Consider the following 25,707-nt stretch of genomic DNA (forward strand, 5'->3'; position numbering starts at 1 on the left):
TACATTTTCCGGAGGGCTGATGCTTGCACCAACGAGTATTATTGCCAAGCTAGAGTCGCTCGTTTAGGATCCAAAGACCATCAAGAAAAGAGGTTGGCCCCTTGGCGAGGCATATTTTCGAAATGATTGCTTTATCCCTCTCTTAATGCCCTACCCCTACCCCGATCCCCACCCAAAATCTTCCCTCTCCCTTCATCATTAAAAAGAAGAGCCACCAAAAAGTTGGGCGTTGGGGAAATTGTTGAATTTTCCATGTGTGTTAGGAATAGCTTTGGATCTTGTGTAAGAATGTAGGGAATCTAGGGATTGTTGTCTTTGGAAGTGATATTGCTAATGCTGTTTGTGCTTAGTTAACACAGGTTGACAACTAATTCGATCTTCAAACCCAAAGTCAAATCTTGCTACTAGAAAATTGAGGTTAAGAGTAACCTCCAAGCATATTCTAAAATTGATTCTCAAAAAAAGAAAACAAAACAAAACAAGAGAAGGATATTCTAAAAATGATCATTACAGTTTTGTATTTAAATTATATGGTTACTTCAAGCTAGGGAAATGGTTGAATTTGTCAGCTTTTCACACCAACTAGACATTACTGCCTTGAAGAAGATAGAAGTGAGTACACTAATAAGAAAGGAACCACAAGCAGAAATTAGTAGTCACTCTATAGGCTGGGATGTATAGATGGTTTGGATTTCTGGTTCTGAGTGGAAGCTATGGTTGCCAATTCCTATTCAACTACTTTGATTTGTAACAACAACTGTTTCCTTTCTTTTTCTTTTTGCCCAATAAGAGGAAAAGAAATAGTGGATCCTCTGTATTAGTCACGCTAGAACACTGGATTTGATAATCAAGTAGAACATTAAGGAGTTTGTTCTCAAAAAAGTCTCATAAATGTCTTCAAACGTAGCACTCTTATCCTCAACAGTCACATATCTACTCCTTTGTCAGAAGCATATCTGAGTGACCTTACCCATGCAGATAGGTCCCCTACGTGGTTTGACACTTGTCTATCAACCCTAGCCAGGACCTCTACTCCTAATGCATGTGAACCTTATCCTGACATCCACAATTATTACTATTGCAGAGCTCTATCCGGAAGAAGATACATCTCCAGCCAGGCCCCTACTTTTTTTTGCCACTTGTAAATCCATGGCTTAGGCCCCTACTTTCTTTTGAAATGTATAATATACATTATCTCTAAGCTTTGTGGTCTATAAATAGAATCCTTGTAACTCTGAAGAGGCAAGAGTGAAGAGAGAACACTTAGAAGTCCTTACTCCTTATAAGATTACTATTCCTTGTAAGATGTTCATCAGTGTCTTTTATGTCTAATGTAAAAAAGCTATTGAATCTAATAATATCTCTTAGTTTGATGTATCTTGTGCTATGTTCTATCCCATATTTTCATATTATCTTTTATATCTTCTTAGTAATATATGTTATTAACCAGTTTCCAAAATCTTCTTACACCCTCTTTCTCTTAATAGTTAATCCTTTCTCCTCAAGCTTTGGTAGTTATGGCCTATTTCACTTCAGATTAAGATTTAGACCCAAACAATGAAGATAACTCAGAACTAGAAATTCAAACCATCTATACATCCCAGCCTATAAGACTTGTCTATACCATCGACCTCCCCATTTTCACCAATTTCTCCCTATCAAAACCTTCAACCATTAGCCATAACACGTCCTGACCATAACCCTTTTAAATCAAGTGGAATTTTTCCTATAACCCTTTTAAACTAAGTGGAATTTTTCCTAAGACAAGGGATACAACTCAGTGATAGAGTGTCACATTTGATAGGCGAGAGGTGTAAGTACCGCAAGTTGTGAAGCGATCTTGTATTAAAGAAACTACTTTTGTTTTCCATAACAAAAAAGAAAGAAAGTCAACTTATTCAACCTTACTCTAATAAGGTGTGGCGTTATATTCCAAACTTTATTGAGCACTCCTTCAAATGAAGCAGCTAAAGCGTGAGTCTCTATTGCTCCAAAAACTAAGGATTTAGAGAGTCAGACAAAAAATGTAGGGATTGTTATCTTTGGTAGTAATATTGCTAATGCTGACATTCACAAGCACAAGCTAATCATTAATTCAAACTTCAAATCAAAAGCCAAATTCTATTTCTAGAAAATCGAAGGATCAACAGCTAAGAGTAATGGCTAAGAAAGCAAGGCAAATATAATTTCTTCTATTCAATAAGAAAGGAAATCAATGGGAAGTAAATTGAAGCGAGAAATGTTCTCTCCCTCAGGTTCACATATCTTTATTCGTTCAAAACCTAGTTAGTAAATACACGTACGTACGTATGTAATATTGAATAAAACTTTCGTCCAACGTTATGTTTCCAATGGTACAGAAGTTCCGCGTTTTTTATAAACTAAGACTACAATAGGCGTTTGTTACGGAAGCAATAAAAATCAGCTTGTTAAATAGGTCTGGTTTCAGCTTTAAAAATCATGTCTAGTTAAAAGATAGAGTAGGATAAAACTTTAATGAAACCTACTGGCGTTAAACATTGAACCATGGTTATAGTGTAAAAAAAAATGTTTAAGAAACCTATTCGGTCAAACACGATGATTCCTATCTAATATATTTATTTTATTATATCCTGATTCTTGAACTTAAATCCAACCATATTTTCTCAAAAATTAAATAGTCCAGAACTTAAAATAAAAGAAAAATCTGCAAATAATGAGAATTAACTCATGTTCCCAACTATCAACACAATATATATATATATATATTTATATATATATAATTTTTTTTTAAATCAATAATAATTAAAAAAATTAAATCATAATTTTACTAATAAAAAAAGAGGAGAATTTATCACTAAATTACAAAACTCTTAACAATCATTTTTAGTTTTGTAAACATGATTATATTGGGTTGTTTCAATAATTATTGAAATGAGTGTTTTTTATATAATAATTCAATAGTTTGAGGAAAAGGGAATTTAAACTATGGATATCTCCATTGAAAGTATCATAAGGTGTCAACTAGTTGAGCTACAAGACTTTTTGCCACGTTTGACAAGAGTTAAAAGCTTATGATGCAAAAATTATTGTATTTATCTCAAAAATATATGTGGTAAATGTCTCCATATTTTTGTTACGAATTTTTCAAAAATAAACATATTATACCTGTACAATATGTTCCTTTTTTTCACTGTTTTTGTATTTTTTTTGCCAAATCTTTGAAATGTACTTTTTTTAAAAGATGTCAATTTATACTCATCCATATACTTATTGTATTAAACATGTACCATGTTTTACTGACTATGGTTTAAAATAGAGAGATAATCTTAAGAGGAAAATATAAAGAAGAAAAATTATAAGTTTGACCATCATCTTCCCAAGTTCAAACCAAGTTAGATCTTTGTAAGATATTGAAGTTAGTGATAAAGATCTCACGAAAACTTAGGGGAATTCTTGTACTGTAAAACTTTGAAGGTCGCCTTCATTTGTTTATAACACAATAATGGTTAGTTTAAATTTTCCAATGAAAAACTATCATATTTATGAACATATTATGGATTTTTTTTTAATAGATTAAAAAAGGAATGATTTATTCAAGAAAAAGTAAGAGTAGAAGAAGTATTAGGGATCATTAAAAATTCGAAGTTGTCATGTTGGAGTTGCCATGAGATCCCAAACAAGAGATTGATACAAAATGAAAATGGGGGGATAACCTGATGAATATGTTGGCTCATGTTCGATCTTCTTCCTACAGTTTTCTCAAAATGTGAACAGTACACATGTTGGCTTCACGATACCATATGTTGGAAAATGTTGACTCAGCACATTTTTTGCAATCACGCAACGAAGGAGAGAGCTTACTCTAATTCTAATATGATATGAGGAGACCATATAACAAACAAACCATTAGTCCAAAAATAAAATGAGACACCTCCAACTCCTTCATGCTTTTAATTTCCTGAGCTAGCTGTGTATTGAATTTAACAAATGGAGGAGTTGATGGAAGTTACCATGTGAGTCTGTGACCAATGTTTCTACAGAATAGGTACAAGAATTCGCTCTCCGTATTAAAGCCATTATTAGACTGATTTATCTTCAAACAAGCCGCAAACTCTAAAACTAGCTGTTAGGGACGTGCGCACCTGTTCCTTTGAAATTTTTTTTACTTATTATTAATTTATTATATGATAAAAAAAATTAAAGATATTTGTTATAAAAGCACACTACGAACTCCAGCCATGATAACTTTTAAAGGAGAGTGAAACAAATTTTTTATGTATTAATATAATTTTAAATTTTAGTATACTTGTTATTCTTGAATATTCAAATATTCCAATTCATGTTCTCCCCCCTCTCCCCTCTCAATAAAGTCCTAGTTAATAATGAGTAATTCTATAGATACAACAAAAAGCCACAACAATTTCACAACATTCTCAAATTAACGTGCCAATTGGAGATTGTGGTGGCCCATGTGTGTAAGTTGGGTTACTAATTTAAGAATATTGTGAAATTGTTGTGCTTTTTTGTTGTATCCATAGCATTTCTCTTTTTTAAAATGTTGCTAATTTATGATATTCATCCACAATGCTTTAAATGAAATCTTAGTTCTCTTTTTCTTTGATAGGTAAGAAACATGTATATTCAATAAATTGCTAAATGCAAAGAAGCACTAGCATATCAAACGTACAAGAAAAGAAAGAAAAGTACAAACATAAGAGAAGAAGAACACTAAGAACAAAGAAGAAGAGAGCTAAGGAAGAACGGAAGAGAATCACTAGATGTGAGTCCCCAAACCCTAACCCAATCAAAAAGGGAACTAGAAAAAAGAGTAAGCCTTTGGTCATCGGATTTATCCAAATTCTCAAATGTCCACTGATTACGTTCCTTCCAAATACACCACATCAGACACAATGGAACTAAATTCCAAATGTGAGATGAACGCTTCCCCAACCAATTTCACCAGCTAAAAAGAATATCAGACTCCGTACTAAAGGGGACCCATGAAATCCCAAAGATTCTATATACAAAGCACCACAGTCGATAAGCCTTTCCACAACGTAACAACAAGTGATCCACTGTCTCCCCACAACACCAACACATAATACACCAATCAACAAAGTCGTAACCTTTAGACCTCATATTATCTCTTGTGAGAATCCTATCTCATGCTGCTGTCCAAACAAAGAAAGAGGCACGCCATGGTGCCTTAACCTTCCAAATACCTTTCCATGGAAAGACAATGGAAGAAGAATCATGTAACTTGTGATAAAATGAGCGGATAGTAAAATCCCCTTTCTTTGTCAACTTCCATCTCATACAATCACCCTTAGTTACAAGGGGAAGACAAGTTGCCAAGAATCGAAAGAAATCATCCACCACATTTGCCTCCCAATCATAAGGACCCCGAATGAAGCGAACATCCCAAGTTCTCCTATTCTCTGCTCCTTGGAACAATAAAGATGATTCTATGGAAGCTTCTTTGTTTGCAACAAAAGTGTATAAGGTCGAAAAAGCCAACTGGAGAGGAAGATCTCCACAAGTCTGTCCAGAAATTCACTCTATCCCCCATCTCAACCTTAAAGTGGACATTTTTGCAAACAATTTCCCATCCCATCTGAATACTTCTCCACATACCACACCCATGAGCACCCCTTTCCAACTTAAAGGTCCATCCCCCCTAATCTTCCCCAAATTTCAAAGCTACCACCCTCCTCCACAGCCTATTCTCCTCGATCCCAAAACGCCAAAGCCACTTTCCAAGTAAGGCTTTATTGAACGTGGTTAACTTCCTAATACCCAAACTACCATCAGCCATAGACATGCACACCTTATCCCAACCCAACAAATGTGTCTTAGTGTCACCCCACAAGAAGTCCCTTTGCAGCTTCTCAATTTTGTTCGCCACGTGTAGGAATGGTGAAAAAAGAAATAAAAAATAAGTAGGGAGGCTAGAAAGCATGCTTTTAAGCAATGTCAGTCTGCCACCTTTTGACAACTACAACTTCTTCCAACCTACTAACTTTCTTTCAATTTTTTTCTAATATAGGGTTCCAAATAGAGGGGGCTTTATGGGACACTCCCAGTGGCATACCAAGATAAGTCATTGGCAAGGTCCTAACCCTACAACCCAATATCTCTGCCAAAGCATGCACATTATTTACCTTTCCTATAAGAACCATTTCGCTCTTAGCTACGTTAACCTTCAAACTTGTCACAGCTTGAAAACAAAGTAGCAACAATCAAATTCGTAGGATCTGCTCTACCGCTGCCTCACAAAACAAAATGGTATCATCCGCAAACAGCAAATGTGAAACACATTCCCTTCTGCCCTTCCTGCCATTTGCCCTAAAGCCACTAAGAAATCCTGCCCCCTCCATTCTCTTCTCCATCCTACTAAACACTTCCATCATAATTAAAAATAACATGGGAGACAGCGAATCCCCTTGTCTCAAACCTCTAGAGCTTCCAAAGAAATTAGTTAGAGACCGTTGACTAACACAAAAAACTGCACTGTCGAGATACAAGTTCAAATCCAGCTGCACCATTTTTCTCCAAAGCCCATTTCCTTCATCAACTTCAGAAGTGCCTCCCAATTCACATTGTCATATGCTTTCTCAATATCTAACTTACAGATTACCCTAGGAATCTTACTCTTCGTCCAGCTGTCCACACACTCATTGGCAATGAGAACTGAATCAAGGATTTGTCTACCTCCCATAAAACTATTCTGAGATTCAGATATCAGTTGATCTAACACCACTTTCAATCGATTTGCCAAAACCTTGGCCAAGATCTTATACAAGCTCCCCACTAAACTAATAGGTCTGAAATCTCAAATGTTAGAGGCATCATTCTTCTTAGGGATTAAAACTAAAAAGGTAGCATCTAGAGATTTCTCAAATTTACAGTGCTGATAGAACTCTTCAAAAATTGCTAAAACATCACTTTCTACCACTCTCTAGCAATGATGGAAAAAGGCCATAAAAAAGTCATTTGGACCTAGAGCTTTATCCCCTTCCATATCTCTAACCACTTGTATTATCTCGTCCTTCTCAAACCTCCTCTCCATCCAGCCCCTCTCCGCCTCCTCAATTTGATCAAACTCTAGACCTTCCATAAAAGGTCTCCACTCTTCGGACTCTTAATACAGAGTTTTATAAAATTGAACCACCTGAGCAGCCACTTCTGCTCCTTCCTCATAAATCACTCCATCCACTTCTAAGAAACTCAAATGATTATGCCTTCTATGGGAATTAGTCATCTTGTGGAAGAACTTAGTTTTATGATCACCCTCCTTAATGCACAACATTCTCGATTTCTGTCTCCATGAGATCTCCTCTAAAGAAAGAAGATGCTCTATTTGCGATCTCACTTCGTTTCTCTCAAACATCTCTGTTTCAGTGAGTCCAAGAACCCCATCCTTAGCGTCTAGCGACTCTAAAGCCCCCAATAATTCTTTCTTCTTGCGGCCAACATTGCCGAATTCTTGGCAACTCCATTGAACAATGTCTTCTTTCAAAACTTTCAATTTTTTGGCAAACACATAACTAGGTGTACCTGAGAAAGAATGGTGATTCCACCATGAATCAACTCTATCAACAAACCCATCCATTTTCAACCAAATATTCTCAAACCGGAAGGGACTTTTCCCCCTCGCCATACCCCCTGCCTCTAAAAGAATTGGGAAATGGTCTGAGATAGGTCATGGTAGAATCCGCTGGATCACATCAAGAAGACATGGTGGCTGGTTAATACCACTAGACCATGTATAACTCTCTCCCTCCAAAGGCAAGTCTATCAAGTTTGGGTCCTCGATAAATTCAGAAAATTTTTCCATAGCCAAAGTAAGTCGAGATCCACCCCTTCATTCACTAGGGAAGCGAACAACATTAAAATCCCCAAAACATCACCAGGGAACATTCTAGTACTGCTGAATACCAACCAACTCATCCCACAAATAACCCCTTATATTGTTGTCATTTGGGCCATACACCCCTGTACATGCCCAAATAAAACCATCCTCCACTCCTTTCCATTGAACCGACACTGAGAATGAACCCACCAGAACCTACTTTTCTAAAACCCTTCTATCCCACATAATCAAGACTCCCCCAGCCGTTTGATCAGCATCTAGAACTGCCCAATCCACATATGAACAACTCCACAAACCCCAAACCATCTGTCTATCAATGCCGACAAGCTTTGTTTCTTGAAGGCAAATAACATCACACTTCCACTCCCATAACAAATTTCTGACTACCAAACATTTATGGGTGTCGTTCAATCCTCTAACATTCCAAGACATCATTTTCAACTTCATTAATACTATCAATTCCCCATTACTTCTTTTACTACACTACCAACACCCTATCGCCCATCATAATTAACCAAGAAGATTAAATTCCTCAACTCTCTTTTCCCTTTACCCGTTGAGAAGGCTGCTTTTTGGTTAACCGTTGCTTTCTTCCGTCGTTCGATAACTACCTCTATCCCCCTTTCTAGACTTTGAAGATAGTCGATGCATAACCTCTCATGACGGTTCATAGAAAGCTCAACCACTTTACTAAAACCTTGGATCCTATGCTTCATCCAACTTGAGACATCTAGCCTACTACCCGGACCCAACACCTCATTATCCTTGTACATTTCCATCAACAAGTCCAGCCCCGGAAGAGCGATAGAGGATAGCGACTTACAGTTTGTAAAACTCTCCTCCTCACCCAAACAAGCTACTTCTGAGCTAGCCCCTCCCTCCTCCATCGAAACCCCCAGATTGGGCGGATCATTCTCAAAAACAACAATCTACCTAATGCACTTGTCATCCACCCCCTGAGACAAATGCACTCCATTCCCACTTCTAGCCTTATCCACACCATAAACACCATTATCCACCAACCCAGCACCCATCATTCTAAGAAGGGCTGCCGTCAAGAAGAAACCCATAGAAATTGGCATAGCTACCTAATCGGCCTTACCCTGAAGCATAACAGAGTCACCAGAGCTGACCTCAGCTCTATCCAACACCATCGGAGTCACTATGTGTCCATCGGAGCTAAACCCATCATAGGAACTACAACCAATCTCCATCGGAGCCACCCCAAGGCAAAAAGAACCATTCCCAACCACCATCTGAGGCATCGGAGGCACCACTAGGCCGTCGAAGATGAACCCATCCAAATAACTACAAACAGCCTCTGTCCGACCCACCGTGAGGCTATCAGAGCTGGTTGGAGACTCTGCTTGACGATCTGCCACCTCTTCAGGAGGCGTCAGGGACTTGGGTTTATCTGAGGAGGCTTTTGCCGTTGTCACAGATGACTCGCCCATTACACAAGTGTTTGGGCTTGAGAAAATTGCCTCGAGTAGTTGGGTATATCCCAAACGAGGTTGGGCCAGCTTGGTTTTCACACTTAAACCCACAGTTTTCATTTTATTACTTTCCCGTGAATCCCATTCACAATCAGAGCCCACCACAGGAAGTAAGTGAAACTGTGATCTTCTAAAGGGACCCACCACGTGTTCCCTTTGACTAACCCACTTGGAATGCCTCAATCCACCTTTATTCACCTCAAGATTTGTGTGAACCCGTGACCCTCTTGGAGTACCCACCACCTGCTCTCTCTGATTTCTTTTCACCAAATAGGACTCCTCAAACCACCTTTATAAGAATTCCATACCACCCTCCTTTTTCCTTCCCCATTTACCTCTATAGTCAATCATACTGCTGTCCAGTAAAGATTCCTCAAATCACGTTTATTTCCATAACCATGTACACTCCAATTTGACTTGAATTTCAATAGAGATCTCTTATTAATTCCTATTGGATTTTGCTCACCTAACTCTGTCTCAACATTAATGCCCTGCTCCCTCCTATCCCCTTCTCCCACCACCATCTTATCAGGCTTGCCCACTGGAAGATCCCCCATCTTGGCACCTAAACATCTCTGATTCATCACCAACTGTGTCATCTTCCCCTTGTCTGTGGTACCTAACTGCTGCTACTTTCTGTCCTCTACTTTTCCCTGATAGCCTTGCACAGCTTCAGCAAAAGTTCTAAAGTTTTGAACCTTCAAATTATGCCTATGCACCTGAGGGATAAATTTTGGATGACCAGTTCCACCCACCACAAATTGGGAAGGATACAACATCTTTCTAAGTTCAAGCCCAAAAACCATCCAACCATTTTTCTCTTTGCCTTCAGGGATAATAATCGACCTCCTAGACCCGCCAACTTTAAGTTCAATCAATAGTAAGAATTGACCAGAAAAATTAGTGCTCTGTTGGAGAGTAAGCAATGTCATCGTTTCTGAATGTAAAAAACTGTTTGGAATTTGCCCCAACAACAATGTGTTCAATATTATCCATCAGCCATTGTGCTGCAATCTTGCCCATGAAGACTAATGTCACTGATCTCATAAAGTATTTGCCCCTCTCAAAAATATGTAGTGAGAAATAATGTCCCCCTTCCTCTACAACTAATTGAAAAAACTTGGATTCAATGAAAAATTTGCGAACTCCCCCCATGACTAATTGGAGAAAATGATGAGAGAAGAATGTCTGGCTAATCAGAGGCAGCCGGGCCTCACTCCTAAACTATGGTATCCCCTTTTTCTTTCCACAAGCAGGTATTAAAGTCTAGGATTGTTCATTTGATTTTTTTTCAAAGACCCTTCCATAATCCATACAATACAACTTCTGTGCCTGATTTTCCCATCAGGTTCTACACTTCTCTCAGACACAGAAAGTCTCTGGATTACTATATTATGGTAACTGGTGAACTCCCACGCTTTCTATGGTTTAAAGTGGACTGACTTTTGTTGATCTGCAATTCTCTTCTTGGAATAGGATTTGGAAGTGAACAAAAACAAAAAAGGCAAAAGAAAAGTGCTAGAATATGATGAAATCTTAGTTCTCAGATAGTCAGATGTATTCTTATGCACCAGAAACAACTCGGTCCTTCGGTCCAACATATTCAGCATTGCATCATCATCAATTAGCATGAAGATTAACAAGGAGATGGCAAGAAAAAAAATAAAACATTGAAGGAAAAAAAAAATCTATATAAGTTGATTATCATTCCATCCGAGTTACACTTTCATTAACCAATCTAATACAGATATAAGTGTGAGTATTACCCTCTAAAACAGTTACGGGTACGATCAGTTTCACACTTAAACACACCATTCAGGTACTTAAAATGTTATATAGGCCAAATTGGAAAAGGGGGAGGATGTGAAATAAACAGATCCTAACGCTATAAAGGTCAGCTTTGATAAAATTTCAACTACACGCTATGCAAAATAGGAACTTCCTGTTGCTAATTGGTTAGGTTATGCTCCTGGAAAGCAGCATGAAGCAAGGTAGCTACATCCTAGTGACCACCCTGCACAAGCTCTGTTTGCCTAGTCTGTTGAGTGTCACTACTCAAATGTTGGTCATTCCTGCCAGACCTTAGATCTTCATGCCCAGGAACTTCCCCAAGTCTCTCCTGCAGATACAGTATTTTAATAACTAGATGAGTAAGAAAGTTTAAGCAAACAGAAAACTTAAAAACTTATAGTGGAACTGATCCAACCATCACCTTGAGTGAAGCATTTTCTGCAAGTAGCTGGTCATACTCGCTCCTGATCCGGTTCACTTCTGATCTAAGATTGGAATTTTCTTCTTTCAAGGCATCGGCACGCTGAGCTAGCTCATCGCATTCCGCCTGACTCAAAAGAATGCATGCATAAATCAATGAATTCATATGGAAGCAAGTGATGCAAGGTAGCTAGAACGGACTTCAGGAAAGAAAAAAAACAAAGGATCTAAGGGACACTTCCTTACCTGCTTACGCAACCTGGATCGACGAGCAGATTCTCTATTCGACTGCTTCCTTCTTTGTCTCTTAAGTTCTCTTTCATCCTAAATCCACAAAACAGTGTATATATACGTAAAATACAATTTACATATGACAGTGAAGCTTCAGAATAGAAAATGCTTGGCTTTTAATTGTAGCTACTATTAGCTGGAAGCTCTCGAATCAGGTGGAAAGCAGTACATAATAATAATATACATACAAGTGCAACAGTAAGTCTTGAACCATCACAAATGTCAACAAAACACAAATCAAATTTAAAACACCTAATAAAACTGCTACTCTTGACATGAAATATGGTTGAAGGATAAATTTTTATTTACTGTTTTTTTATATGAAAAAAAAAAAAAAAAAAAAAATTCCTCTTATCCATTTCTAAATCACCTGTGAGGGTTTCTAGCTCATTTTTGTATTAAATCCAATATGAATTTTGTCGAACAAATGTGAGACAACAGTGCTTTACAGTTTAGAACAGGAGGAACTTAAGCACACATCTTTACAATTGAGAATAGATCCTCTTGCCGCAAAATAATTATTGCCCAGCACTGAATGCCCTTGCCTGGAAAATTCTGAAGTCACTTGATCAAAAAGATATAAAAACATAGAAGCAGAAAAAATTATCTTCTTCAAAATTTCATCTTTATTTTAAAACCGGTTAAAAAAATGTTTGATTTCCAGCTATCAGCAAAAAGGTTATGGATGGGTAAGTGATAACTGATAACAAAATGTAACAGAAGCAGTTGAGACCAGAGCAACATTGTCTCAAATAGGCTGGGTTGAGTCTGTCATCAAACTGATTTATTGCAGATATACAATACCAGAAAAGAAATGATGATATTGATGGGTTAAGTGTCCAGAAAAAAAATAAAAAACAAATGTACACACTCGAAAGAGACTACAGTAAAAGCAGAACAGGAGAAAGAAAGGAATTAGACCAAGCTGATATGGGGATGGAATGAGAATGAAAGGTTACAATAGTAAAATAAATTCTGGACTATGATTATATGGGCTTTCACTTGAATCAGGCTACAGTGAAAGCAGAACAAGAGAATACAAGAGGAATTCTAAAGATGATACGAGCATGGCAAAGAGAATGAAAGGTTACAGCTGTATCATAAAGTTACTTTGGTTGTGCTGAAATTGTTAAAGCATAAGATGGAAGCCAAATATAAGTAAAGCAATTTACTGAGCTGTGATTTGATAGAACATATAGCCCCAATGAGCAAATCATAAAAAATAAAAAAAATAAAAAGACTAAGGTGGCAAATGCTCTTTTCAGTAAATTACATATCAGAGTTGTGTCCATTTATATATATGCTTGATCCACACAAACTCTTCCAATTTTATGCATCATTAAGAACTCCATCTGATCAATGCATATCATGATCAAAATAATACAGCCATTTCAGGATCTTATGATAACCGCATATCTGCATAATTTCCTATCTAGACACATAATATCATTTTCACATTGCAGTTTGCACAATTTTCCATACAGAAACTTATGACTTGAATCATAATATTGAGCCCATATGCATACTTGATTTTCAAACTTAAGCAACTTGGAGATGCACACTTCAGCATGCACTGAAATGTATCCATCTTCACCAAGTTTCACAGCCAGCAATCAAAAATTTAGAATGCTATTACTAAGCCCATGTATCATGGGTTTTCATAAATGGGGAGGACCTGTGAAAATAATTTAACATGGCCTTACTAGAGAACTACTGTGGTTTAAGCAGGTCAACAGAACTAGAAATTCAACAATTCATGGACTCAGATTAACCTGTAGCCAAAGCTGTGACTGAACACTGTCCCGTGATCCAGTAACAATTCCTCCTGCAACAGGAGTAGAAGGAACCTTCCCACGCATTCCAGGAATAGCTGATGAAGTTGGAGCACCCCAATAATCCATTCCGATATTTAAATTTGTGGTGGGACCAGCAACAGCTAAGGGAGCAGCACCAGCACCTGACATTGGCACCATGGCCATTGCTGGATTCACCATTGCATGAGGTGTATTTGGTCCCCCATTCTGAGGTCCATGTGCAGAATTTCCATTTTGAGATGCTTCAGCTGGGCAAAAAAAAAAAAGATGGAAATTATTCAAATATGCATATCATTGCAACTGGAAGATAAGATCATTATCATGTATGCTTTTTTCATTAATAAAAAAGATCATTGTTAAACCTTCCATAGAATCTTGCCCCGACTTCAGTTGTGAATCCTACAAAAACCAAAGTAAGATGTGAGAGTTTCCTCTTATCTGGAATGGAAGACAGGAGAACAAAACACAAATAATAACTGCTCCAGGGATTACCCCATGCGGTGATGGCAGATATAAACACTAATTCAGACCAAGTAACACACCATCTCCAGGTTAAGTATTAATAGGATGCATTTTCAGAAGCTCAATGTAGACTTAACTCAAGGCAAGGCGGTCAAAGGATGGCTTGGATGTTATTTCATTTAACTTAACATACACCTAAAATACATACGTTGCTATAGACCTGAATTTTTTTTTTTTATATCTAAAAAATTTTATTTCAGAAGAGTATCTCATGTACATGGGATATACATACTGTAAAGCACAGACATGGCAATTTGCCTGCCATGCTCGTGTCGGACATGTACGGGACATAGCTGCATGCGTGTCCTTCCCTTTTTTTTGAATAATCGAACATAGCTTGGACACATTTGGGACATGGTCAGGACACACCTCATGCAAAAAAAAAAAAAAAAAATGACTAACAAACCCAGTATGGTAGGTCGCCACCTTGTGCTGGTTGCCTGAAGAACAACCCCAGCCCATCGCAGACGAAGCAGAGCAGTCTTCTTCTTCACCTCTGGTCCTTCCTTTTGTTCTTCATTTTTGACTTTTCATTTCCTGCTCTTGTTTAGTTTCACTGCCTTGTTTATCTTTTATCTATCCTTTTTAGTTTTGTGAGCCTGGGCACGTGACAAAGCATTGGAACTCTCAGACTTAAATAAGTCTTGGACCCTTCCCCAAAGTCCAACGTGATATATGAATTAGACACACATACGCACACAAGTTATATATATGTATAACTTGTGCCCTTTTTTTCATTATCAAGTCCATAATGCTGTTTTAACTTGTGCCCTTTTTTTTCAATCTTGTATTCTAATTTCTAAAAACCATTTAAAAGTTATGTATTCACTTTATTATCCACTATTGCTCTTAAATTGATATATGTTTAACATTATATATAAAAAAATACTTAACAATATATAGAAAATATAAATAAAAATATATTTAATAATTAATTAATATATGTATCCTTGCCGTACCCATGTCCTACTTTTTCAAAAATTGCCATGTCACCTATCATATCTGTATCCATGCTTCCTAGTACATAAATTACTTTATCTTACATACATAAGATACTCTCATGTACACAAGACCACTCAATAGAAAATTTTAGTTGGATAACCACGACTTCCACACCTTTGAATGCAAGATGATTCCTCTCCCTCCACAAAGAACACAACAGGGATAAAGGGGTTAGGTTCCTCCAACAACAAAGTAGCTCAATAACACTTTTCAACATAACACAACAGACCCCAAACATAGAAAAGATCTGAAGCAATACATTTAAAACTTCATCTAGTCGTTATTGCTCCTTTTTATGCTTTTAGCTGTGAAAACAGTGATCAATTTGCGCTTAATTGTTTCATTGGAGAACTATAGTAGTTATGAAGTACTTCTACATTGTCTAAGAAAGATTAATATTTATCCTCCACATAAACCTTCTATAAATTAATTGTTATAAGTTTTTTTTTTTTTTTTTAATATCAACTTTACATTAGTCAGAGTTATTCCACAGCACACTTTTTTTTTATTGATAAGCCTACAAGTCACACTTAGATACTTTGGCTCGCATCAACGCCTTTATTTTGTGCTTTGCCCTCTAAAACCCATGGAGATAAGTTATCACTGGAATGTGACAGCAAACAAAACTGAAACATAATAATAGAATAGGTGGTCCAAATGACTAGCCAAAGATAAATTATAAAGCCAGACTGTTCTCAAATGATACAGGTGTTGCAACAACTAGGTTGGAAAATCAGAAATCAATTCTAGCAAGGCTATTGCAGCCCAATCTTGTATTCAGACCCTCGCAGTTGCTTTAATAATCAGAATTTTTTTGTTTCAAAATGCCTAAGAATTTACCACCTGATACTTGTTGCCGCCATATAATTGTGGCTCACATAACATGCTGACAGTAAATAGAACACAGGACAAAAAAAAGCTCACAACAGCTCAAATTCAAGCAGAATCATCAAGAATCACCAGTGACCTCCCAAACTAAAATGAGGGGAACACAACAAAAAAAATGTATTTTGAGAAAGAGAGAGAAATCAACAATATGCCAACTACTATCAAGCAACCTGTAAACATATTACTCAAAGCAATGCAACACTACAAATGATAAGGGAACAACGACCATGGCAAAGTATTCAAATAGGGTCACTAGATGTTAAAAACCAAAAATTTAACTAGTGCATTAAAACAGGAGCAATAGATTCAGACACAGCAAGTTCTATCTATAAATGGCAAGATGGAACGAGCATGGGTTCCTAGCCAAACCAAGCATATAAAAAAAATAAAAAGCATATTAGCAAAATAAATGATTGGTGGCATGGAACTTACACTCTGAGAATTTGCATCACTTCCATCACTTGTACCTTCACTTGCACTCTCAGCACTGCATGTCCCAAATACAGATTGGTAACAGCATGGAACAGTAACAATGATTATTCAATGTTATAAACATTCACAGTGACATACACCATCAAATCAGGACAGAAATTGGTAGTAGTGACAGCTGACAGGTCAATAAAGGCAATATTCTTGAAAGCAACATGACTCAACAAAGCAACATCGGGATCTCAAATCACAAATCATGAATTCTATACAAAATAATCTCTGAAAATGTGAAGAATATTTATAAATTCTATGACAACATTCATGAATTTTCATGAACTGTATCAGTAATAAAAATTAAAAAAGAAGCTTTAAAGAAAAAATCTCTTTCTTCGCATCCAAAAAGAGCCAGAAGAGTAATTATAAAGCATTCAAAAAATAGAAAACAAGACATTTTTCTTGGTATTAGTATGTTATACACACATCTAGCGGGTCTTGAACCCACAACCTACCCTCCTCTTACAAGGGCGGAGTGCCACTGAAGTTGAAGCTCACTAAACCCCCACCACCAAAAAAAAGGACCATGAGCAGCAATCAATAGTCAACAGTCATAATCATCTAACTAACCCCAAGCATAAACAAATTGACAAAAGATAATCGCTATATATGGCCACCATACCTTTTAGAATAAACTCCATTAGCAGATGCACCTGATGTTTTACCATGCTCATTATTCTTCCCTGTTATCATATTCAAACTGCCCAAACTTCCTTTCGATCTTTTGATGGGCAATTTTTCCTTCACCTCAGATGGCTTACCATCTGCTTCCATGTTGCCAGGTGTGTTTCCCTAATAGCAAATTCAAATATTATTCTCTTCATGTACTCAGACAAAGGCATGTCTTTTCAGTAGCAAAATTAAAGACATAATGGTATAGGAAACTCTTTTTTTTTATAGGTATAAGACATAATAGTATAGGAAACTCACAGAAGCCTCAGCCATTCCATTTGGAGAAGGCATGGCAAAAGGACTAAAAGGATAAGATCCCTGTTTGAAATTATTTCATAGAAAAGAGTTAATTTACAAGCGGAACATGAGGATATAGTGACAATCTGAGAACTGCAACTAAAGTATTCACAAGAAATACCGGAATGGATGGGTGCGCATATATGCCACCATGTGGATACATTGCAACATATGGATGTGGAGGGGTACCATAGGGAGGCATAATATGCTGCAATCCAACATTATTTTAAACTCATTAAGGTGAACTTGAAGAAACTTTCTGCAATCTTTCCAAGATAGTTAAGAGGCATATATGCAAGACATTATAAGTGAACAAGGAATGACACCTAATGCCTTCAAATTTTGGAGCAGCAAATATTAAAATTTTATCTTGTTCTAGCACCAAAATTAACAATGAACTAAATGAAAAATAAGCTCAGTAGGGCACAAGAACATGCCCAGGCTCACATACACAGACACTAATTTATCCCAGCTCTCTAGATTAAAATATTAGAACAAGGAAAAACCTGTTATTGAAATTGTGACTTAAAGTCACGAGTTCAGTGTATTTTGGGCAGTGTGTGAATCCACACCTGTAATAAACACTGCCCTTAGAATTAGACCAAACAATGTTTAATTACTGTTCGGTCAACACTTTCCACTCTTAGAAATCTAAAAACCAGTTAGAAAGGTCAGTGTAATTTCATAATATGCACAAGGTTCAATTAATCATCATCATCCCAATATTCTTGTAATACCAAAATAAAAATAAATATACCTGAACCCCCCACATATATGGGGGAGCCTGGGGACTTGAAGCCAAGAACCCATGTGGAGGTATAGGAGAATATGCCTGTGAAGGGGGGGAAAAACAACCAACCCATATAACAATCCAAACACAACATAAAACATAACTGCCCAAATAACAGCTTTTCACTATAGAACCTGAAATCCCGACCAGTCAGGATTAACTGCACCAGTGGTAGTAGCGGTAGACTGCTCCTGCAAAACCAAATAAATACCTTATATAAAATTATAAAACATAGCACATATGATCATGAGACTACCCCCCACAAACTTATCAGTGACAAACTCATTAACAAATTTAGGAATTACTCAAGTAAACCTGCGCAGTTGTAGTAGCTGGAGGAGTCTTCGGCTCCTTCTCTTTTGCCTGTTTATCAATCTCACTGCTACCCATGTTTCAATATCACCACTTGCCCAAAATTTCCTTCAAACCATCCTACAACATAAACACCACCAAATCATTAAGCCCTATTTTCCTCCAGAATTTTCCCAGGAAACAAACAGAGCACATAACTCAAAATCTTTTTTGCCTTGTATCTCGTTACACTTGTGTACACGAAACTAAAAATTGCATTGATCACAACGGAATGTCAAAAAAAGACACAAATTTGAAGCCAAACAATCAAAGCCCTAAAGTTCAAAACTCAATAATTCCTACGGTTTCTCAGCAACCAAACAGATCATATATCACACGAATTTCTCTACTTCCGCAACCAATCAAAAACCCCCAAAAGAAAAAACAAGCAAACAAATTTAACACGAAAGTAATTGCTACAATTCAAATTGAACAATACATATACTAATTATAAAAAAATTGAATTACCGCTTTTAAGTTAAGAGTCGAAACAGTCGAAGAGAAATAGGAATCTGATCCAGAGCGAGAAGAGCAAAAATTGGTGAAGAAAGCTGGCGTTGGGGACAGGGAGGTCAATTTGAAAAAAGGGTTAGGGCAAGATTGGGTGATTGAAGTTTTGAGAGATCAGAAAATTAGGGTTTGTTTGAGTTTTGGGGTTTGAGAGTTTGAGTTTGAGTTTGAGAGTTTGGGTTTGCGTTTGCGTTTGCGTTTGGTGTGTTTTGCGGGGTGAGGGTGCACGGAACCAAGTCTGTGGCTCTCCGTACGCTGTCACTGTCCCGTTGGTGTTTTTTTATTTTTTGTTTTTTTATTTTCCTTTTCTGTTGTTTCTCGGCTGTGTGAAATTCCGTTTTTGTCCCTGATAAGTGGGGATCCTCTTTATAGTCTTTTCTGAATGATATTGTGACGTGTGACTCTGATGATGAATGATGATATGGATAATGGACGGTAGGGGGTGATATTAGTTTCGTCTTTTCTGGTTTCTGTTCAAAGTTCACACTACCTTACACAATTATTTGCAACACCATTTTTCACAACTATTTTATATATATGTATATATATATATATATATATGGGGTAAATTGCGATCGGTTGTTGTTGATATCATATCTTGTCCACCTCAATTTGTATGCCAAAATCTTATCCCTTTCTACAAAATTGTATAATTTACGGTTTTAAACACGGGGTTATGGGAATGTTTAAAATGTTAATATATTTATCCCAATTGGATGGTAGGTTATCCAATTTTTCATGTTTAACATCAAAATAACCAAAATGCCCTTGTTAACCATTCTTTGACCAAGTTGATCAGCTATCAAACTAAGTCAAATTCTTACCCAAATGCTAAACTTCATCTTTTCATGTTAAATTTAATTTTTCCAATTTTTTTAAAACTTTTACTAAGTTTGACTATGGTCAACCCATATGTTGACCCCAAAAAAAGGGTCATTCTATCGTACCCCCAAAAAAAGGGGGGTACGGTACCCCTCTAAATCTGAATCCTTCATTTAGTATTGTTTTAATCTTAATCGTTGATGTAATTTTAATGGGTTTTGGTTACCAGTTAAACAGGTTTTATATATAAACAAAAAATTATAACATTCATCAAACTTTTCTCCTCTCACGTTTGCTTCTCTACCTCTGCTTGCTCTATCTCAGTTTGCCTCTCTAAACAAAACCCTTAAATCACAACTAAAACTATACAAGAACCAGACAACTACACACCCACAACCTCAAATCAATGGCACCTCTTCTCATCCTATCCAACTCGGCGACGCCGCTCTCTAATTTCGTCTCTTCCAATCCATCCTCAAATCAGCGATGCACTTATATCCAATCCAACTCGACAGTGCTTCAACTCTTCCCGTACGACTTGGCGACGCTTCTTTTCTGCATTCTAAATCGGCGACACCACCCACAATCTTCAGTTTCTCTCTTTACATATGATTAAAGCTGATGTGGGTTTATATTATTTCTCTAAACTTTGTGGGTTTATGCTATTATTGTTTTGTTTAAGTTTTGGTTCTTATATATTTGACAAATTAATCTTTACACCGAAGGGCTTGACAGTCCACCATTGACTGCCTGGATCACTATTGCCAGGTGAAACAAAATTGTAATAAGGTTGTCGATGCTTTGGCAAAGAAAACTCAGGTTGGGCTAGAACTTCAGGTTTGGGTTAAAGACTTACCTGGGGACATTATCCCCCTTGCTTTGTTTGATGTTCATAGTTTTCTTATGTTTTAATAAAAGCATCGATCACAGATAGTTTCAGGTTTAGCCCAATGATTACTTTCAAATTAGGATTAGCTAACTATTTTTCTTTTTTCTTTTTTAGTCCAATTACTATGAAAAATCAGGTTAACATTATTTCTCATTGAGAGTTTATTTTAGCTTTGGTTTTTCCTAGGTGAGGTGAGGTACTCTGAATCAAGATGATACCGAATAAACGACTAACCATCATGATTGGCTCAATCCCCCTTTCTAAATTAAAAATACAACTACCTGCAACACTTGCTTAATAAAAAAATTACAGTTATGATTGCGGCTTGTATGTTATTAAGCACATGTATACAAAAATTATCAAACAAAATCTAACCTTGTTGGTAATATATTTATTGGAAGTATGTTTTACAGTTTTTGCATAATTTGCTTAAGCTTCTTATTCGTCAACAATGTCTACTTTTTGTAGGAGAGCTGGTTGGAACGTATTCAATACAAGTTGGCATCAAGTCTAGTGCTTTGAGATGAAAATGAACAACATTCAAAATAATAAAAAAAATGCTAGAAATACTCCACTACAAGATATTTTTCAGTCATTGGAATGACAGTGATTTGTATAATTTGATGGCTGAATTTTTTGGAAAATGCTACAATTTAGTGAATTTTATTTTTAATTGAAAGGGAGATTGAAAGCTTGTTTGGATGGGATGAGTTTTGAGTGATATCACTCAATTTTTTGTTTCCATCAGCCAAATCATGTGGGTCCCACGAATGAGCATTTGTTTGGATGAGTTTTGGATCATTGTTTCCATCCCTCAATTCTCTGATTTTTGAGTGGTGAGTTATGGAAACTGAAAACACATTTTAGGTGTTTTCAGTTTTCAATGGTATTTTCGTAATTAAACCCACATACCCATTCGCAATGTTTGACAAACGGATTATTTATTATTTTTTTTTTTTTGTGAAACCCAGCTACAATGTTTGACAAATTCTCTGTTTTTTTTTTTTTTTTTTTTTTGGTGAAACCTAGCCGCAACTTTTGAAGTTGAAAACTAGGTCTGAGTTAAGGTGCCAAATAGGGGGTTTGGGAAATTGAAGTATTTTAAGTGATGAATGATGAGTGATGAAAATTGAGTAATGAAAATTAACTGATGAAAATTGAGTGATGACAAATTACAAACCAAACGAGCCCTGAATTTCGTGAGTTGCCCTGCATGTTTTTAGATATCAATTTATGTTGTTTGATTGGTGAGGATGCTAAGATGCATATATATGAAAATGCTCTTAAAACATCCATGATTATTAATAGAAAATGAAGCCCATCTATATTAGCATTTTAAAACATCCATGATTATTAGTTTTATGGAGAGACAATGCTCTGTCATTATTCAGTGAGGCCCTTCATTAATTGGTTTTATTTGATTTTGAAGTAGATGTGAAATGAATAAATCTCTGTTGGTTGATGGTATCAAATAATTTGAGCTTCTTGTGGGAAGTGATTAATGTAAGTGGTTTGCTATTTTTCACATTGTAGATGTGAAATGTATAAATCTCTATTGGTTGATGGTATCAAACAATTTGAGCTTGTTGTGGGAAGAAAATTTCCAATGGTTGACCAAGTATGATATTGAATATTTTTTCACCATGTTCCTTGTCCACCTATAATCATGAAGTCCTGAAGTTTTGAAATTCAACCTCTGACTTGGTATTCTGAATTCTTTATATAAAAAACATTTCTTTTTTGGTATTGATGGTGAAAATTATTTTGATAAACTCTCAATGACAAAATTATTTTAATAATTGTTTTAAAAAGGACTGGGTTGTTCGTTTTTGGTAAAATCAGCCAATTTTACTTAATTGTTTTTAGCTTTTCTATTGGTAATTTTTGTTATTGTGGAAATTTTTTGAGATGTATATTTTGTTTTAGATGGGTCTAAATATAATAATAATTTTATGAAACAAAACAGCATAGACACTTTAGTTGGGGTGGTTATACTTGTGTCAGACATAGTCATTTGACACTTCCGCACACGTGAATCTAATGAAAATGCCTAAAAAATATAAAACCTAGTGTAGTAGCCTTGATTGATGACTATTTCATATTGGATCTGTAGTTTCAATTCAAGTGTTTACTGAAAATTTCAAAATTGTCAACAATCTTTGTATTGGATTTTTTGCACAACTTGCTAATTGTATGGTCACCCTATTTCCAACCTTAGACACCACAATAAACACACAACTATGATTAAGTTGCAGATGTTGTATAAGAACAATTAGAGAGCACATAAGGTTACACATCTTCAGTTTATAGTATATATTGATGATGCATAGAAAATCAATAGGTTGAATGCTTCGGGCTTCAATGGGCTCGAGATTACTTGGAAGGCCTAAAAAGAAAGAAGCATAAGATCAAAGGTGACTAGGGTGAACTGGCCAAGAACCCTTCGATACTTAAGTTAGTTTTCTCTTTTGAACTCAGGAATTTCAACTCTATAAGTGGTGAAAAACTTACTTTGATTTCATATGGCTGAGTCCTTTTATTGTGAGTTTTGGAGTAGTTACTTGTTTAGTAACTCCCTCAACGTGGGTGGAAGTTAAAAGGTTCAGACTTAACTTCTAGAACTGCCATCAGAAGTTAAGAACTTAGTGGGAAGTTAGAGCGATGAATAAGAATTTTGCTCCTACTTCAGAATAGTAGAATGTGGTCCAAATCATAAGCTTTTGGATATAGATTTACTCCAAAAATTTCTAAGTGATTGGCGGTCGTCCAGGTGACTCCATGTTGGATGACCTTCTTGCACTTGAATGACCTTTCTAGTCTTGAACGACACTATGGACAAATTGGAGATAGTCTAATTTTTGGTTCACCATCATATATAAATAATAAAAATATAAACATCAAGAAAACGACCTCAACTATGTTATTTTATAGGGAGGTATGCCCCTGAATGTGATGAAAGCTACCAAGGGAGATACGTAGGAAGTTAATTGGTATATTCAAATATCTGTGGAAGAAACCAAGATAATTCCAGCTAATTTTTTTTTTTTTTTGTGAACAAGAGTAATTATTGTGGTTGGGCTAATTTCATAGGATGCTTTTTTTTTTTTTTTTTTTTCTCGATTTTAGATCTAAATTTTTTAATAACTTTTAAAAAAAATTACTATTGTGATGAGCGGTTATTCATAAGTAAAAAGGTGACCTCAATGATAAACCTAAATGTAAAATTATGGTCAAATGTGATATTGGTAGTGCTTACTGTGACGATTGAACTGTCAATTGTAAGGAAAAAAATAGAGTACCACCGAATGTGACAAAAGTACGATCAGAAGTAATGTTGATACTACCTAATGTAATAATGGAACGGTCAAATTTGAGAATAAAAAAATAGGGTACCACTGAATGTGACAAAAATAGAGTCAGATGCAATGTTAGTACTACTTAATGTAACAATAGAACCATCAAATGCGAGAAAAAGTAAGGATAACATCAAATGTGAGAAAAAAAAAGTAAGGAAATCACCAAATGTGAGAAAAAACTATCACATGTGATGTTAAAACTGCACAATATGAGGATGAAATCGTCAAATGTGAGAAAAAAAAGTAAGGGAACCACCAAATGCGAGAAAAAAATTGTCACATGTGATGTTGGAACTGTACAATGTGAAGATGGAACTGTCAAATGTAAGAAAAAGTAAGGGAACCACCAAATGTAAGAAAAAAACTGTCACATATGATATTGGAACTGCAAAATATGAAGATGGAACCGTCAAGTGTAAGGAAACAGTAAAGGAATCACCCAATGTGATAAAAGAATTGTCACATGTGACATTAGAACTGCACCATGTGAAGATTGAACCGTCAAATGTTAAAAACAAAAGTAAGAGAACTACCAAATGTGATAAGAGAATTGTCTCATATGATGTTGGAATTGCACAATATGAGGATGAAACCGTCAAATGTGAGAAAAAAGCAAGGGAACCACCAAATGTAAAAAAAGAATTGTCACATGTGATATTGGAACTACACAATGTGAGGATAGAATCGTCAAGTGTGAGAAAAAAGAAAGGGAACCACCCAATGTAACAAAAGAACTATCATATGTGATGTTGGAACTGCACAATGTGAAAATAGAACCATCAAATGTGAGAAAAAAATTAAGGAAACCACCAAATGTGAGAAAAAACTGTCACATGTGATATTGGAACTAAACAATGTGAAGATGGAACCGTCAAATGTGAGAAAAAAGTAAGAAAACTACCAAATGTGAGAAAAGAACCGTCACATGTGATGTTGGAACTACACAATGTGAGGATGAAACTGTCAAGTGTGAGAAAAAAGTAAGGAAATCACCTAGTGTGACAAAAGAACTATCATATGTGATGTTGGAACCGCATAATGTGAGGATGAAACTGTCAAATATGAGAAAAAAAAATAAGAAAACCACCAAATGTGAGAAAAAAATGTCATAAGTGATGTTGGAACTGTACAATGTAAGGATAAAACCATCAAATATGAGAAAAAAAGTAAAGGAACTACCAAATGTGAAAAAAAAAAACTGTCACATGTGCTGTTGGAGCTGCACAATGTGAGGATGGAATCATCAAATGTGAGAAAAAAATAAAGAAACCACCAAATGTGAGAAAAGAACTGTCACATGTGATGTTAGAACTATCAAATGTGAGAAAAAAATAACTTGGTGTAGCAGGTTACCTACTAGTGGGTACCATACCCCTTTTTTGGGGGGGGGGATACCGTAGAATTACTCAAAAAAAAAAAAAAGATTTAAATGTCTGATCAAAATAATTTTTGACTGAT

General features: G+C 36.1%; 1 protein-coding gene across 3 annotated transcripts; it reads right to left on the bottom strand.

Annotated features, from left to right (window-relative positions):
• Positions 1 to 11,021: 11,021 nt before the first annotated feature.
• Positions 11,022 to 19,402, bottom strand: LOC126710517 (bZIP transcription factor 16). Of its 3 annotated transcripts, none has more exons than XM_050411002.1 (13): positions 19,141 to 19,402; positions 18,637 to 18,753; positions 18,456 to 18,512; positions 18,289 to 18,363; positions 17,653 to 17,739; positions 17,493 to 17,552; positions 17,185 to 17,354; positions 16,512 to 16,566; positions 14,030 to 14,066; positions 13,626 to 13,915; positions 11,809 to 11,886; positions 11,558 to 11,689; positions 11,022 to 11,470 (listed from the first exon to the last, which is right to left on the bottom strand). In XM_050411002.1, exons 2-13 carry the CDS (start codon positions 18,709 to 18,711, stop codon positions 11,354 to 11,356), a joined length of 1,233 nt encoding a protein of 410 aa, XP_050266959.1. In that variant the 5' UTR covers positions 18,712 to 18,753; positions 19,141 to 19,402; the 3' UTR covers positions 11,022 to 11,353. The 3 variants fall into 3 exon arrangements, with proteins under 3 accessions (XP_050266959.1, XP_050266960.1, XP_050266961.1); XM_050411003.1 differs by having other exon boundaries at positions 11,564 to 11,689; positions 19,141 to 19,397; XM_050411004.1 differs by lacking the exon at positions 19,141 to 19,402 and having other exon boundaries at positions 18,627 to 18,753.
• Positions 19,403 to 25,707: the final 6,305 nt, after the last annotated feature.

The sequence above is a fragment of the Quercus robur genome, chromosome 12 (genome assembly GCF_932294415.1).
Source record: "Quercus robur chromosome 12, dhQueRobu3.1, whole genome shotgun sequence".
Taxonomy (NCBI): Eukaryota; Viridiplantae; Streptophyta; class Magnoliopsida; order Fagales; family Fagaceae; genus Quercus; species Quercus robur.

Coding starts and splice junctions, on each gene's coding strand:
- LOC126710517 (XM_050411002.1), bottom strand. CDS start 18,711: ATGGGTAGCAGTGAGATTGATAAACAGGCAAAAGAGAAGGAGCCGAAG. Junction 18,513..18,636: donor CAGCTACTACAACTGCGCAG/GTTTACTTGAGT, acceptor TTGGTTTTGCAG/GAGCAGTCTACCGCTACTAC. Junction 11,690..11,808: donor GATCCAGGTTGCGTAAGCAG/GTAAGGAAGTGT, acceptor CTTTTGAGTCAG/GCGGAATGCGATGAGCTAGC.